Source organism: Scyliorhinus torazame, chromosome X (genome assembly GCF_047496885.1).
Source record: "Scyliorhinus torazame isolate Kashiwa2021f chromosome X, sScyTor2.1, whole genome shotgun sequence".
NCBI classification, from domain to species: domain Eukaryota; kingdom Metazoa; phylum Chordata; class Chondrichthyes; order Carcharhiniformes; family Scyliorhinidae; genus Scyliorhinus; species Scyliorhinus torazame.
The window spans coordinates 39,965,246-39,980,868 of record NC_092738.1 but is presented as its reverse complement, the minus strand read 5'-3'; the positions used below and the strand labels follow the sequence as shown (position 1 = coordinate 39,980,868).

Below are 15,623 nucleotides of genomic sequence, written 5' to 3'. Positions count from 1 at the left end.
CCTCTCCTCGGGAGAAACATTCCATCTGGACTCACATAAAGTCATAACTTAAGCTTTATTGTGGTTGGACCCTAAACCTCCTCCCTTTCCTTTCTCCCTCTTTGTTGTGTATGAGTGCAAAGGGATGGGCATTGCAAAATCCCACTCCCCCCATGTGTGTGTGTCCATGTGTGTGTGTGCATGCATGTGTGCACACGCAACAAGAAATTAGGGCAGTTTAAATGAATCACCCTCCTGTCCATGACACTGACTGGGACACGTCTCTCCCTGTTGCCAAGGCAATGCTGGATGTTAGCTTGGGAGGCTTCCAATGAAGGCAGGGTCATGAGTGCTTGACAATGATCACACAATGGCCCTGCTGAAGCACACTCTGTGCTTACAAAACAAACCTAAATCACAGGTTTGCTTCCATGCTGCAGAATGATGATCACAGCATCCTGAAGTGATGCTATCCAGGGGCTCAGTATCAAGATACGGCCTCACCATTAACCATGCAGGAGAGATGGCATTTGGACAGATGCTGCTGTCTGGGTTTAGATCCGCTCTCAGGAGACCAAACAGTAACTGATGAAATGGAACCACAGAATCCTAACAATGCAGAAGGAGGCCATTTGGCCCATTGGGTCTGCACCGACCCTCTGAAAGAGCCCCCTACCTCGGCCCACTCCCCACCATAACCCCACCTAACCTGCACATCTTTGGACATGAGGCAATTGATCGTGGCCAATCCACCTAACCTGCACATCTTTGGATTGTGGGAGGAAACCCACGCAGACACTGGGAGAACGTGCAAACTCCACACAGTCACCCGAGGCTGGAATCAAACCTGGGTCCCTGGTGCTGTGAGGCAACAGTGCTAACCACTGTGCCACCGTACCTCCGTGAACCACCTTGCTAAGCTCCTGGCATACTGCCGTGAGTGCGTTTATGTTTGCAATAGTGTTTCTGCATCCTGAAGGCTGCCATGGCCAGTGAAACGTTGGCACCTTGGTTGAAAGAACTGCGCATTTGCTTCAATTCAGCACATTACATAATGGCCACATGCTCACTCAGGTGTTTAGCCTTACAAAGATGAGGCTATTGTTATGCACGAATGTCAAGTGTTCAATTTGAGATTGATGCCTTTCACTGAAATGTTGAAGATGACAAAAAAGATCTTAATGGCTATCCTGCATTGAAGGGACAGGAGAACTGAACTCGTATCAGCTTGTCTCCACTTTATTCCTCCTGAAATCTTGTCACATTGAGAGTCTCATGGACACGTCTTCTGCATTGTGCATGTGCATGGAGTCATAGAATTTACAGTGCAGAAGGAGGCCATTCGGCCCATCGAGTCTGCACCGGCTCTTGGAAAGTGCACCCTACCCAAGGTCCACACCTCCACCCTATCCCCATAACCCAGTAACCCCACCCAACACTAAGGACAATTTTGGACACTATGGGCAATTTATCATAGCCAATCCACCTAACCTGCACATCTTTGGACTGTGGGAGGAAACCGGAGCACCCGGAGGAAACCCACGCAGACACGGGGAGAATGTGCAGACTCCGCACAGACAGTGACCCAAGCCGGAATCGAACCTGGGACCCTGGAGCTGTGAAACAATTGTGCTAACCACTATGCAACCGTGCAATGTCCTCTTCCTGTCAGGCGTCAGAATCTTTGCTCTCTTCAAAATGATCCTGTTCTACATCCTCCTAATCCGAGGACATGTGTATCTCCCCAAGTCTCCATGTGGCAACCCCCTCCCCACCCTCCATTGCAGCGCTAGGTTGTATAGGGCGCAGCAAAGAACAACAATGTGGGAACACCTGTCAGGGTCCTTCCTGTTTATTCCCTTATTTCCCCTTTCTTTTATTTGGATGTTATTTTTTGATACATGGATGATTAATGGACATGTGCCTTTAAGGAAAGCAGCAGAATACAGAATACAGGAGAGATCAACTTGCTAGTCTGTGCTGGTTTGAAGAGGAGACCACAGACTTCTCGCCACCAGAGAGAGACACGGTTTGATCGATTGATTGGTGGACAATGAATTGGTCCAAAAGGCCGTACTCTGTCCAGTAACAGGTGGTGTGGATCCTACTTCAATGGAATATTTTTCAGAGTTCCAAGGAGTTTCAGTTTTGATCCCGGCAGCAGGGAGGCAAGAACCAGCTATCTCTCCTTCCATAAAGGCTGCTGTCAGTGCTATCTCTCTCTCTCCAGAATGGCTGCTGTGAGTGCTGCATTTCTGAACTTGTAAAGAAACCATTATAGACTGCAAAACAAAGACCAGAACCTGCTATCTCTCTCCAGAAAGGCTGCTAAAAGCTGAGTACTGTATTCTTGAAACTATAGAGACCTGAATTAAGGATTCTACAGAGAAGACCATCACAGGCTACAAACAGAGACTTTAACCGACAAGTTTGCGGTGAAGGAAAGTGTGTTAAAACTATCATCTGAAACAAAGACTCTTTTTCCTTTCACTTATGATTTTCATCCCTTCCCATCCTTTGTGTTTGTCTGTCTTGTGTGAGAATGTGGGGGGTGGGGGCAAGATAAAGTGGGAATTAGGGAATGGTTTACCAGTTGTACTTGCTGCATATTTCATTATAGTTCTTGTTATGAATAAACAGTAATTACAAACCAGGTGACTGTCATTACGGGACAGCCAAGGTATTTTTGGGTATTTTTCTCAGAATTATTGGTTAATTCACTTGTGTTGTGACTCCGGGTCAAGTGGGGTTGGAATTGACCGCACACTCGCCCAGGGTGGCGTAACATAATTTGGGGGCTTGTCCAGGATCTTTGGAACGGTAGACAGCGAAGTTTGGTTACAGTATAAATTAAAAAGAGACACCAGGTTTGCAGTGATATAACAGGATGGCACCTGTTGCCCCCCCCTTCCCACCCCCTTGAACCTTTCATTGCTGATGTCCCCGTGCCTTTTGTCGACCTGACCCCCACTCCTTCTCAAGGCCATGTTGACTGTGACTTCCAGGGACTTCCCTGCCACCACTGCATGCACGGGACCCTCCAATACCCCCCATGACTTACAGCTCCCACCAATTTACAGAATGCAGATGCCTTCCCTGGCCATGACATCATGGTGGTAGGCAAAGTAATGGAAAGGGTACTGAAGGATAGGATTTCTGAGCATCTGGAAAGACACTGCTTGATTAGGGATAGTCAGCACGGATTTGTGAGGGGTAGGTCTTGCCTTACAAATCTTATTGAATTCTTTGAGGAGGTGACCAAGCATGTGGATGAAGGTAAAGCAGTGGATGTAGTGTACATGGATAGTAAGGCATTTGATAAGGTTCCCCATGGTAGGCTTATGCAGAAAGTAAGGAGGCATGGGATAGTGGGAAATTTGGCCAGTTGGATAACGAACTGGCTAACCGATAGAAGTCAGAGAGTGGTGGTGGATGGCAAATATTCAGCCTGGATCCGTTACCAGTGGCGTACCGCAGGGATCAGTTCTGGGTCCTCTGCTGTTTGTGATTTTCATTAATGACTTGGATGAGGGAGTTGAAGGGTGGGTCAGTAAATTTGCAGACGATACGAAGATTGGTGGAGTTGTGGATAGTACGGAGGGCTGTTGTCGGCTGCAAAGAGACATAGATAGGATGCAGAGCTGGGCTGAGAAGTGGCAGATGGAGTTTAACCCTGAAAAGTGTGAGGTTGTCCATTTTGGAAGGACAAATATGAATGCGGAATACAGGGTTAACGGTAGAGTTCTTGGCAATGTGGAGGAGCAGAGAGATCTTGGGGTCTATGTTCATACATCTTTGAAAGTTGCCACTCAAGTGGATAGAGCTGTGAAGAAGGCCTATGGTGTGCTCGCGTTCATTAACAGAGGGATTGAATTTAAGAGCCGTGAGGTGATGATGCAGCTGTACAAAACTTTGGTAAGGCCACATTTTGAGTACTGTGTACAGTTCTGGTCGCCTCAGTTTAGGAAGGATGTGGAAGCTTTGGAAAAGGTGCAAAGGAGGCTTACCAGGATGTTGCCTGGAATGGAGAGTAGGTCTTACAAGGAAAGGTTGAGGGTGCTAGGCCTTTTCTCATTAGAACGGAGAAGGATGAGGGGCGACTTGATAGAGGTTTATAAGATGATCAGGAGAATAGATAGTCAGAGAGTAGTGGGGGCATGGAATGCACTGCCTGTGGAAGTAGTTGAGTTGGAAACATTAGGGACCTTCAAGCAGCTATTGGATAGGTACATGGATTACGGTAGAATGACATAGTGTAGATTAATTTGTTCTTAAGGGCAGCACGATAGCATTGTGGATAGCACAATTGCTTCACAGCTCCAGGGTCCCAGGTTCGATTCCCGGCTTGGGTCACTGTCTGTGCAGAGTCTGCACATCCTCCCCGTGTCTGTGTGGGTTTCCTCCGGGTGCTCCGGTTTCCTCCCACAGTCCAAAGATGTGCAGGTTAGGTGGATTGGCCGTGCTAAATTGCCCTTAGTGTTGGGTGGAGGTGTGGACCTTGGGTAGGGTGCTCTTTCCAAGAGCCGGTGCAGACTCAATGGGCCGAATGGCCTCCTTCTGCACTGTAAATTCTATAAACCCTATGAGATCGACGACTTTAGATCATCAACTCTGCCTTAGAATTTTACCCATTGCCACAACACTTTTTTCTTATTGAATATCTGCACTGGCCTCCATCCTGTCACAAACCTTTCCTCTTGATCTTACTGCCCCTTCACGTGCACCACACCTTTGACAAATTGCTTTTTTAAATTCTCTCTCCACAGATGTTGTCAGACCTGCTGTGGGATTTTTCCAGCATTGCCTTTCTTTACCTCAGCAATCCAGCCTCTGCCAGGTTTGGGGCCAGGTTAATGACAATGATGGACATTCCGATAAGCCAGTCACAGGCGGCTTTATGGGCGGGAAGTCTCGTCAAAGGGCCTTCAGCCAATGAGGTGGTGGGTGGGCGGGTCTAAGGTTCGGGAGCCAGCAATTGGAGGAGGGTGGCAATGGTGAGTGACGGAGGGATTGTCCAATCGGGTGTTAGATCGTGACGTGTTGTTGTTCAGCCACGACGTTCGTGAGCACTCAGCGTGGCGGAGGTGGAGTGGCCCGGGCTCTGTTGCCTGGCAACCCCTCCCCTCCCCCGGCAGGACGAGGGGGGGCGGCCGGCTGCAAGGGCTCTGAGTGACGTGACAATCGAGCAGTCAGCGTGAGCGCTACCAGCGCCTCGCGGCCTGATTGGCCCCCGTCTGGGAGGCGGTTGAACCAATTGCAGCCGCGCGGAGGCGGGAGCCGCTGGCGTGAGGAGTTGGGCTGAGAGGCCGAGGTGCCTCGGGCGACTGTTTCAAAATGGCGGCCACAACAAGGACGATCCTGCTCTTCGCTGTGTGGTCGAGGCAACTCCTGGGCCTTTGGGCTTTCCTCAACATCGAAGAGCTGAACGAGATGAAATACGGCATCGAGATCCTCTCGGACCCGATCATTAAAGGACAGGCGAGTTGGCCCATGCTGTCACCCGGGGGGGGGGGGGGGGTATGTTTGGGCTGCTCGGGTGCCATTGCCCTCAGTGCCCACACAGACGTTTCACTTCAAGTTAACCTTCAGTCTGTAGTGGTGACAGACTTGGGCTGGGTGAAGAAACTGGTGTCCTTGTTTTATGGTCACGATCACGTCAGGAGCTGGCTGGTGATCTGATTGTCCTGACAGTGGGCTGTATGTATGTGAAGAAAAGGTGGAGGAAAGCTGCTTCATATGTGTTACATGTCCATTTAGTGTTGACACTTTGTGCCATGTGTGCAGCTTGTGTTGTACAGCAGCTTTTCATCTGCCTTAAATGTGTTGACATTGGCTGGGCTGTTAGTGCAAGACAATCACTGGTGAAAGGGTTTTTATCACAGCAGTGACTGAAAATAGCTGCCTCACCGAATCCTGCTTTTCAGCTCTTGGCCTGCAGCTCAGGACACCTCAAGTGGATGTACAGATGCTTGTTTTAGTTCACCGAGGGTTTCTGCCTCTGCCATCTCTTTAAGCAGCGAGTTCAGACCCCCATCAACCTCTGGTGGGGAAAACAACCAACATCCACTCACTTTGGTTTTCCCCTGGTTACCTCTGCTAACAAAAATACATCCTTCCTATTCACTCTAGTCTAGACCTTTCATAATTTTGTACACTCCAATTAACTATCCCCGCAATAGCCTCTGTTCCAACAAACATCAGCCCTGACTTAGCCAATCTTTTTGCATAGTTCGAACAAAGAAAAGTACAGCACACGAACAGGCCCTTCGGCCCTCCAAGCCCGTGCCCACCATGCTGCCCGACTAAACTATAATCTTCTACACTTCCTGGGTCCGTATCCTTCTATTCCCATCCTATTCATGTATTTGTCAAGATGCCCCTTAAATGTCAGTATCGTCCCTGCTTCCACCACCTCCGGCAGCGAGTTCCAGGCACCCACTACCCTCTGTGTAAAAAAACCTGCCTCGTACATCTACTCTAAACCTTGCCCCTCGCACCTTAAACCTATGCCCCCTAGTAATTGACCCCTCTACCCCGGGGAAAAGCCTCTGACTATCCACTCTGTCTATGCCCCTCATAATTTTGTAGACCTCTATCAGGTCGCCTCAACCTCCTTCGTTCCAGTGAGAACAAACCAAGTTTATTCAACCTCTCCTCATAGCTAATGCCCTCCATACTAGGCAAAATCCTGGTAAATCTCTTCTGCACCCTCTAAAGCCTCCGCATCCTTCTGGTAGTGTGGCGACCAGAATTGAACACTATACTCCAAGTGTGGCCTAACTAAGTGTTCTAGGCAGCTGCAACGTGACTTGCCAAGTTTTATACTTAATGCCCCGGCCAATGAAGGCAAGCATGCCGTATGCCTTCTTGACTACCTTCTCCACCTGTGTTGCCCCTTTCACTGACCTGTGGACCTGTACACCTAGATCTCTTTGACTTTCAATACTCTTGAGGGTTTCTACCATTCACTGTATAGTTAGATTTCTCTATTTATAGAATCTCTACAGTGCAGACGGAGGCCATTCAGCCCAGTGAGTCTTCCCGACTCTCTGAAAGAGCACCCTACCTAAGCCCGCTTCTGTGCCCTAACCCTGTAACCCCACCGACCTAAAAGACACTAAGGGGCAATTTAGCATGGTCAATCAACCCGACCTGCACATCTTGGGACTGTGGGAGGAAACCGGAGCACCCAGAAGAAGCCCACGTGGAAACAGGGAGGAAGTGCAAACTCCACACAGGCAGTCACCCAAGGCTGGAATTGAACCCGGGTCCCTGGCGCTGTGAGGCAGCAGTGCTAACCACACTGTGCCACCATGCTGCACCATTCTTGGCAACATCCTTGGTAAATCTCCTCAGTACCCACCAGTGTGATTACATTCTTCCTGAATGTGGTGATCTGAACTGCGGAGTGTACTCTAGCTGTGGTATAGCAGGTGTTCGGCACAGTTTTTGCAGAGTCTCCCTGCTCTTATAATCTAGGCCTCTTCCATTAAAGGAAATAATCCACTTGCCTTCGTATCCATCTTTACGTATTTGACCTGCTGCCTTCGGGGATCTGTTCGCATTCACCTAAAGGTCCCCTCATAGTCATTCAGAATCGTGCCATTTATTGTGTATTCCCTTTCCTTGCCTTGTTAGCTTTCCCCAAATGTATTGCCTCACACTTTTCCCTTTTGCCACTTTTCTGCTGCCTGACCAGTCCTTTGTCTCCCTGTGGTCTGCAGCTTGCTCCCTTGCGCTGTCAATCACTTCACCAATTTTGTATCTGCACATTTCTTAAATATGCCCACGACATTTAAGTCTATAAACCATTGAAATCTGCCACTCATTCCGAGGGACCTCGTACTGAGCCCTGTTGGCTTTCCTTTGCTTCTTGCACCGAACAAATTTTGCTGCATCCCCTTGAATCCCACATCTATGTTCTATGTAAAGCTTAATTTTCTGATCAGTCTTTTATCGGGGATATTGTCAAAAGCCTTGCTAAAATCCACGTAAACTATATCAAATGTGCTACCCTCATCAATCCTGTTAAAATTTCACGCAAGTTAGTCCGACACGTTACCCTTAATAAATTCTTGCTGACTGCCCTTGATTAACCCTTTATTGGATAATATTACATGCTAAGATTTATTCATGCCCTGTGTGCATTCTTAATCTCTATTTTAATTTCACCTCTGCACTTCACGTCCTCTACTGGGCTTTCTGCAGTAGTGAGCTCTTGGTATCTGACATAAGTTTTCATTTTTGCAAAATGTTCTTGGTGGTTTTGAGGGGGTTGGGGGGTTTAGATTTGAGTTGTACCCGTTTTCTTTGCTGGACCCTCTTTATCTCCTTTTTGACAACCCCCTGCTGTTCTGACACTTCCCAAGTTGCTGTTCTGACACTTCCCAAGTAGCTGCTTTGAGTTTGGCAAAATTGACCGTTCCACCAACTTAAAACTTACTTTTGTTTTATCTTTATTCTTTTCCCTAGCTACTCTCCAATCTAGCTGAATTAAGCATGCTCCTCCACTGATAACCCCTTCCATATTCATTCTCTAAAACTAAGCCCCTACACTGACTGCAAAGGTTATTTTTTTAAATTCTTCCATGGGTTGTGAATATTGCTGGTAAGGCCAGCATTTGCCATCCATCCTGAATTGCCCTTGGTGGTGAGCTGCCTTCTTGAACCGCTGCAGTCCAAGTGCTGTAGGTACACCCACAGTTATCCAGCTTTATTCTTCAACTTTTCCATCACGGTTTGATAGCAACTGAGCGGGTTGTAAAGTTGTTTCAGCGAGCAGTTAATAGTTACATTGTTGTTTGAGGTTCCTTGTCACGAAAGTGATAGAAATGTAAGTTAATTAACTACAAGTTGTGGAAAAGAGCTATATCATGTTTTTTCCCTGGCATAGGAAACACTATATACTTCTGTAGTTTTATAATTTGGTGTTAAAAATATAAAGCGCTTTACTTCAAATATTCGTGGCTCTCCAGTGACTTGCCATCGAAAACCAAGGCAAAACTAATTTCCCTCGGTGCATTTCTGTTGGAGGCAGCGCTACGAAGATTAATTACTTCTGGAGCTGGTGAAGCTCCTCTTTTTAAGTAGCAGGTAATGCCCAAGTCAGGTGTGCATGACAAAGTGAGCTTCCCATTGTAAGCTTTATCTCTGAATTTGGCAGATGGTTAGGTGCACAATTTTGCTTTCGGCTATTTTCTAATGAGGGAACAACACTTGGGTGGGCGTTCCAGTATTTTGCAGAACGGAGTGCTAAAACTGGGTTTGTGTGGACAGTTTGCCATCTTCAAGCTCGAGTCTGAACCTGCATTATTTATATTGTGCATTTCACTATCTCTGGATATCTCTTGCCTTGGTGAAGTACTTTTGAAGTTTAGTTACTGTTGCAATGAAGTAAACATGCTAGCCAGTTTGCACATGGCAAGCTCCCATGAACGGCCATAGGGTAAATAACCAGTTATTTTTAATGTGATGGCGGATTAGCCAGTCCATTTGCTGATTGAGATACTGCCATGGAATCTTTTTGTGTTCTCCTGAGGGTACATAGAACATACAGTGCAGAAGGATGCCATTCAGCCCATCAAGTCAGCACTGACCCACTTAAGCCCTCACTTCCACCTATCCTCGTAACCCAATAACCCCTCCTAACCTTTTGGTCACTAAAGGCAATTTATCATGGCCAGTCCACCTAACCTGCACGTCTTTGGGCTGAGGGAGGAAACCAGAGCACCCGGAGGAAACCCACGCAGACACGGGGAGAACGTGCAGACTCTGCACTACAATGACCCAGCGTGAATCGAACCTGGAGCTGTGAAGCCACAGTACTAACCACTTGTACTACCGTGCTGCCCTGGTAGAAAGAACCTCACTTTAAAGCCTCATCAGGGGGTGGGGAGGTGAAGGAATATCTTCCGGGGGGGGGGGGGCATGTCTTCAAAGGAACCTGAACATATTGCAAAGACTTTAAGGTGGTGGGTAATTTATACAGAGCCAAAAAACCAGAAACGAGCGTATGGTTTACAAACAAGGGAAGCCACAAACTAAGTTTATCGAAGGAATAACTTCACACTTGATCTACTTCCGTAATTTGGCTGCGATCCAATCAACACACAGGTGCTGCATTCAGAAGGTAACTGAATCAAATCCTTGCTCGACAGATATTGGAGAAACTACCTTGGTGTAGGAAGGTAATGAGAAATATTAGTTTGGTTTTGTAAAGGACTTGGCAAACAGAAGGAAATAGATTGAACAACTCCCTTACAAAAGCACCTGGATGAGCACTTGACACACCATAATATTCAAGGCTATGGGCCAAGTGCTGGCAAGTGGGATTAGGTGGGCAGGTCAGGGCCTTTTATGCATCGATGCAGACTCGATGGGCCGAAGGGCCTCTTCTGCAATGTAGTATTCTGTGAACTAATTCTTGTGCCTGAGCTGTCCTGTAGTTCTGTGAGCTTTTTAAATTTCCAGTGCCACTTCTCAGATTAGCAACATGTGGGGTCTATTTACAATAATGTTTACACTTTCAGCTGGGTACCTGGTCCAAATTCGGCTCTCTTTAATATTTCAGTAGTAGTTAACTTTGAAGCAATTGGATTCAATTTAACACTATGCCACCTGCTTGTCTTTACTAATTGCATTATTTCTTCATGTATTTTGGCGACTGCATATGCAGTGTTTCGAAGAAGTGCCATCAGAATGACTGTCATTTGCACTGATCCCACCAAATATGACTGGTTCAGAAAGAATCCATAGAATCCCTGCAGTGCAGAAGGAGGCCAGTCTGGAGTGCTCTGAACAAGCACCTCACCTAGACTCACTCCCCTGCCCTATCTCAGTAACCCTACATCTTCGGACACTAGGGGGCAATTTATCATGGCCAATTTACCCAACCTGCACATCTTTGGACTGTGTGAGGAATCCGGAGCACCCGGAGGAAACCCACGCAGACTCCACACAGCCAGTCATCCAAGGCTGGAATTGAACCCGGGTCCATTTTCCTCTGCAAACATTGGCAGCCTTGAAGGCCCTTTACTCTACCCTGGAATACTGTGCCAGCTGTGTGAAGGATAATTTTAACACCCATTGTAGAAACTACTTGTTATACAGCAATGGACTCGTAACAGAAAAACAGCGCACAATCCTGGCGGCACGTACTGTACTTCAGAAATTCAATATTTCTGGCCACCTGGAACACTCTGGGAGACTACTGCAATTGCAAGATCGTAATCAAACAAAAAATTTGACTGGGCCATATATGGAAATATTAAGGCAAATCCCCAAATGCTTTGTCAAAGGAGGCGAGGGAAACGGAGAGATGGTGAGGTTTAGGACCAGAATTCCAGAGCTTAGAGCCCGGCAGAAGAAGGTGGAACTGCCATTGGTGGCGTGATTAATATTGGGAAAGCACAAGATGTCCAAACTGGAGGAGTGCAGAGATTTGTCAGATTGGAGGAGGTTATACAGGTGGGCAGGGATGTGAGCCTTTGGATTCGGCCCACAATAGGTCAATGAGTAGAGGGGTGATGGGTAAACAGTGCTTGATGTGAGTTAGGGCACGGGCAGCAGAAATCTGGGGACGCTGTCCAGGAGAATATTGGAATAGCGGTGTACAGAAGTAGCGAAGGCTTGGATGACCGTTTCATTAGCTTATTTTAATATGTTCCTGCAAAGTAACGTTGCATCTTCGAGGCTGTCAGTATGAATTCTGTCCAGTATGGTATCCACATGCACCAATGTTTCTTTGCCATAGAGTTTTACAGCATTGAAAGAGGCCCTGCAGCCCATTGTGTCTGTGTTGGCCATCAAGCATCTATCTACTCTAATCCCTTCTTGCAGCACTTGCTCCGTAGTTTGTGTGCTGTGGCATTTCAAGTGCTCATCTAAATACTTCTTAAATGTTGTGAGGGATCCCGCCTCTATCACCCTTTCAGGCAGTTCTGGGTGAAAAGGTTTTTCCTCCCATCCCCTCGAAACCTCCTGCCCCTTACCTTAAAATCTATGCCCCCTGGTCATTGACCCCCTCCGCTAAGGGGAAAAACTCCTCCCTGTCCATGCCCCTCATAATTTTATACATCTCAATCGGGTTGCCCCTCAGTCTTCTCTACTCTGAGGCAAACAACCCCAGCCTCTCTCAAAAGCTGAAACGCTCCATCCTGGGCATCATTCTGTGAATCTCCTCTGCACCCTCTCTAATCCAATCACTTCCTTCCTATAATGTGGTGATGCCGGCGTTGGACTGGGGTGTACTGTTCCTTCCTATAGTGTGGCGATTAGAGCTGCACACAGTCCTCTAGCTGTGGCCTACGAGTGTTTTATACAGCTCCATCGTAACCTCCCTAGGCCTTGGCTAATCAAGACAAGTATCCCATATGCCTACTTAACCATCTACCCGTCCTGCTGCCTCCAGAAGTCGAGGAACATGTACAACAAGGTCCCTCTGATCCTCTATTTCCCAGGCTCCTCCCATTCATTGTCTATTCCCTTGTCTTGTTCGTCCTCCCAAAATGTATTACCTCACACTTTTCAGAGTTAAATTCCATTTGCCACTGTTCTGCCCATCTGAATAACCCAAGTATACGGTCTTGTGATCTAAGGCTTTCTATTTACCACGCTGCCAATTTTAGTGTCGTCTGTGAACTTACTGATCATACCTCATCCATTAATGTCCAGATCATTGCCATCTTTCTCATTATTTAGCTTTAAAAAATGCTGCAGTTTTTTGGTATAAACATTCAGCATGGAAACCCTGTTGATAATGTGAGAATGGAGATTATGGGTTCCATTTGGGTATGTGTGGCTGCAAATCAGCCTATGCTTTCCATATTACAATCCAAAACAATCCCAGCCTGACCAGAAATGATTTATTTTCAGTTTTGATGCCTTGCTTTTCCACTTTAGCACTGCTATTGAATCTGAACCTTGAATATTTGTGTGCCCCATGTTTGGAATCGCGTCACTCTTGCGACCTTTTTCCAGCACTGTGATCCATTGTCATGAAGCCATCATCTTGCTGAAGTGTATACTTTTTACTGTCATCAGATCAGAATCCAGTAAGAACATAAGAACTAGGAGCAGGAGTAGGTCATCTGGCCCCTCGAGCCTGCTCCGCCATTCAATGAGGTCATGGCTGATCTTTTGTGGACTCAGCTCCACTTTCCGGCCCGAACACCATAACCCTTTATTCTTCAAAGAACTATCTATCTTTATCTTGAAAACATTTAATGAAGGAGCCTCAATTGCTTCACTGGGCAAGAAATTCCATAGATTCACAACCCTTTGGGTGAAGATGTTCCTCCTAAACTCAGTCCTAAATCTACTTCCCCTTATTTTGAGGTTATGCCCTCTACTTCTTCTTTCACCCACCAGTGGAAATAACCTGCCCGCATCTGTCCTATCTATTCCCGTCATAATTTTATATGTTTCTATAAGATCCCCCCTCATCCTTCTAAATTCCAACAAGTACAGTCCAAGTCTACTTGTATTCCATCTGCCAGACCCTAGCCCGTTCACTTAAACGATCCAGATTTCCAGTGTCCTCTGCACTTTTTGCTTTACCACTCATCTTCGTGTCGTTTGCAAACTTGGACACATTGCCCTTGGTCTCCAAATCATCTATGTAAATTGTGAACAATTGTGGGCCCCACACTGATCCCTGAGGGACACCACTAGCTACTGATTGCCAACCATAGAAACACCCATTAATCCCCACTCTTTGCTTTCTATAATCCTTGCATATATTTCAGAATTATTTTTTCCTTGAGGTGGAGCAAATATTTATATCTTATGGGTGTGAAGACAGTACGACCTAATGTGGGGTTGTATTACTACTGACAAGACAATCGCATTAACCTTGCAACAGCCCATCTCCAATCATAACAGTTAATTTCTGGCGGGAAAGACTACCTCCAAATCTGGCCAAAATCTATTTTGCACATCTTCACAACTTATGGTCTGACTTAACAGCAACCTTTAATGACTTGGGTAAAGCATTTCATAAAGTACCACATCAAAGATTGGGTGGCACAGTGGTTAGCACTGCTTCCTCACAGCGCCAGGGACCCAGGTTCGATTCCGACGTCGGGTGACTGTATGACGTCTGCACGTCTCCCCGTGCCTATGTGGGTTTCCTCCAACTGCTCCAGTTTCCTCCCACAGTCCAAAGATGTGCTGGTTAGGTGAATTGGCCATGTTAATATTGCCCAAAATTTTGGTGGGGTTAAGGAGATAAGAGCAGGGGATTGGGACTCGCTCGGGTGCTCTTTCGGAGCAAGGGCTGTGCAGACCCGATGGACCGAATGGCCTCCTCCTCCCACTGTAGGGATTCTATGATGAGTGCACAAGATCAGAGCACATGGTGTAAGGGGTAACATTAGCATAGATAAAGGATTGGTCAGCTGGCAGAGAGTAGTGATAATCGCAGAGAGTAGGGATCAACGGGTCTTTTTCAGATTCATAAACTGTAACAAGTGGAGTGCCACGGGAATCAGTGCTGGGTCCTCAACTATTTACAATCTACATCAATGACTTTGATGAAAGGATCAACTGGTAGCTAAATTTGCAGAAGATGGGAAGGAGAGCAAGTTGCCAAGAGGATTTAAGTGAGAATCTGCAACGGGATGCAGGTTAAAGTTGCACAGGTTACGTGGGTGGGCAGAATGGCAGATGGAGTATAATGTGGGAAATGTGAACTTGTCCACTTTGGCAGGAAGAATAGAAAAACAGCAAATTATTTAAATGTAGATAGATTGCAGAACTCTTGAGATACAGAGGGATCTGGGTGTCTGAGTACATGATTCAGGAAAAGTTAGTATCTAGATGCAGCAAGTGATCAGGAAGACAAATGGAATATTGCTTATTGCAAGGGGAATGGACTATAAATGTAGGGATGTTTTACTGCAGATGTTTAACAACATCTAGAGTTTTGTGTGTGGTTTTGGCCTCCTTATTTAATCGCTTTAGAAACTGTTCAGAGAAGATTCACTCAACTCATCCTATGATACCTTATGACGGAAGGTTGAGCAGGTTGGGCCTGTACCCATTTGCGTTTAGAAGAATGAGAGGTGGTCTTATCGAGACATGTAAGATCCTGAGGGGATTTTATCGGGTGAATAACCCAGATGGTGGGGGCGGACTAAAGCTCGAGAACACAGTTTAAGGTCTCCCTTCATGGCATTGATGTATGCTGTAGTCTTGTCCTGTCTTTAAGTTTTTCAGGGATGTGGATGTCCCTGGCTAGGCCAGCACTTGAATTGTCCTTGAGAAGGTGGTGGTGAGCTGCCGCCTTGAACCACCGGTGCATAATGCTGTTAGGGAGGGAGTTCCAAGGTTTTGACCCAGTGACAGTGAAGGAACAGCTGATCTATTTCCCAGTTAGGGTGGTGAGTGACTTGGAGGGGATCTGTGGTGTTCCCATGTATCTGCTGCCCTGTCCTTCTAGATGGTAATGGTCGTGGGTTTGCAAGGTGCTGTCGAAGAAGCCTTAGTGAGTTCCAGCAGTGCATCTTGTAGATGGTACACACGGCTGCCATTGTGCGTCGGTGGTGGAGGGACTGCAGCAGTTTAAGAAGACAGCTCACCGCCACCTCCTTGAGGGCAATCCATTGGGAACAATAAGTGCTGGCCTAGCCAGTGATGCCCACATC

At 46.8% G+C, this 15,623-nt stretch overlaps 1 protein-coding gene across 2 annotated transcripts in view; it reads left to right on the top strand.

Moving 5' to 3' along the window:
* Positions 1-5,255: 5,255 nt before the first annotated feature.
* The window catches only part of os9 (OS9 endoplasmic reticulum lectin), a 58,409-nt gene continuing 48,041 nt past the window's right edge, over positions 5,256-15,623 (top strand). The window contains exon 1 of one of the 2 annotated variants that reach the window (XM_072493650.1): positions 5,256-5,457. In XM_072493650.1, coding sequence (XP_072349751.1) covers positions 5,314-5,457 — 144 coding nt within the window. In that variant the 5' untranslated portion in view covers positions 5,256-5,313. The remainder of the gene's footprint in view (positions 5,458-15,623) is intronic. The other variant, XM_072493652.1, reaches the window with a different exon arrangement.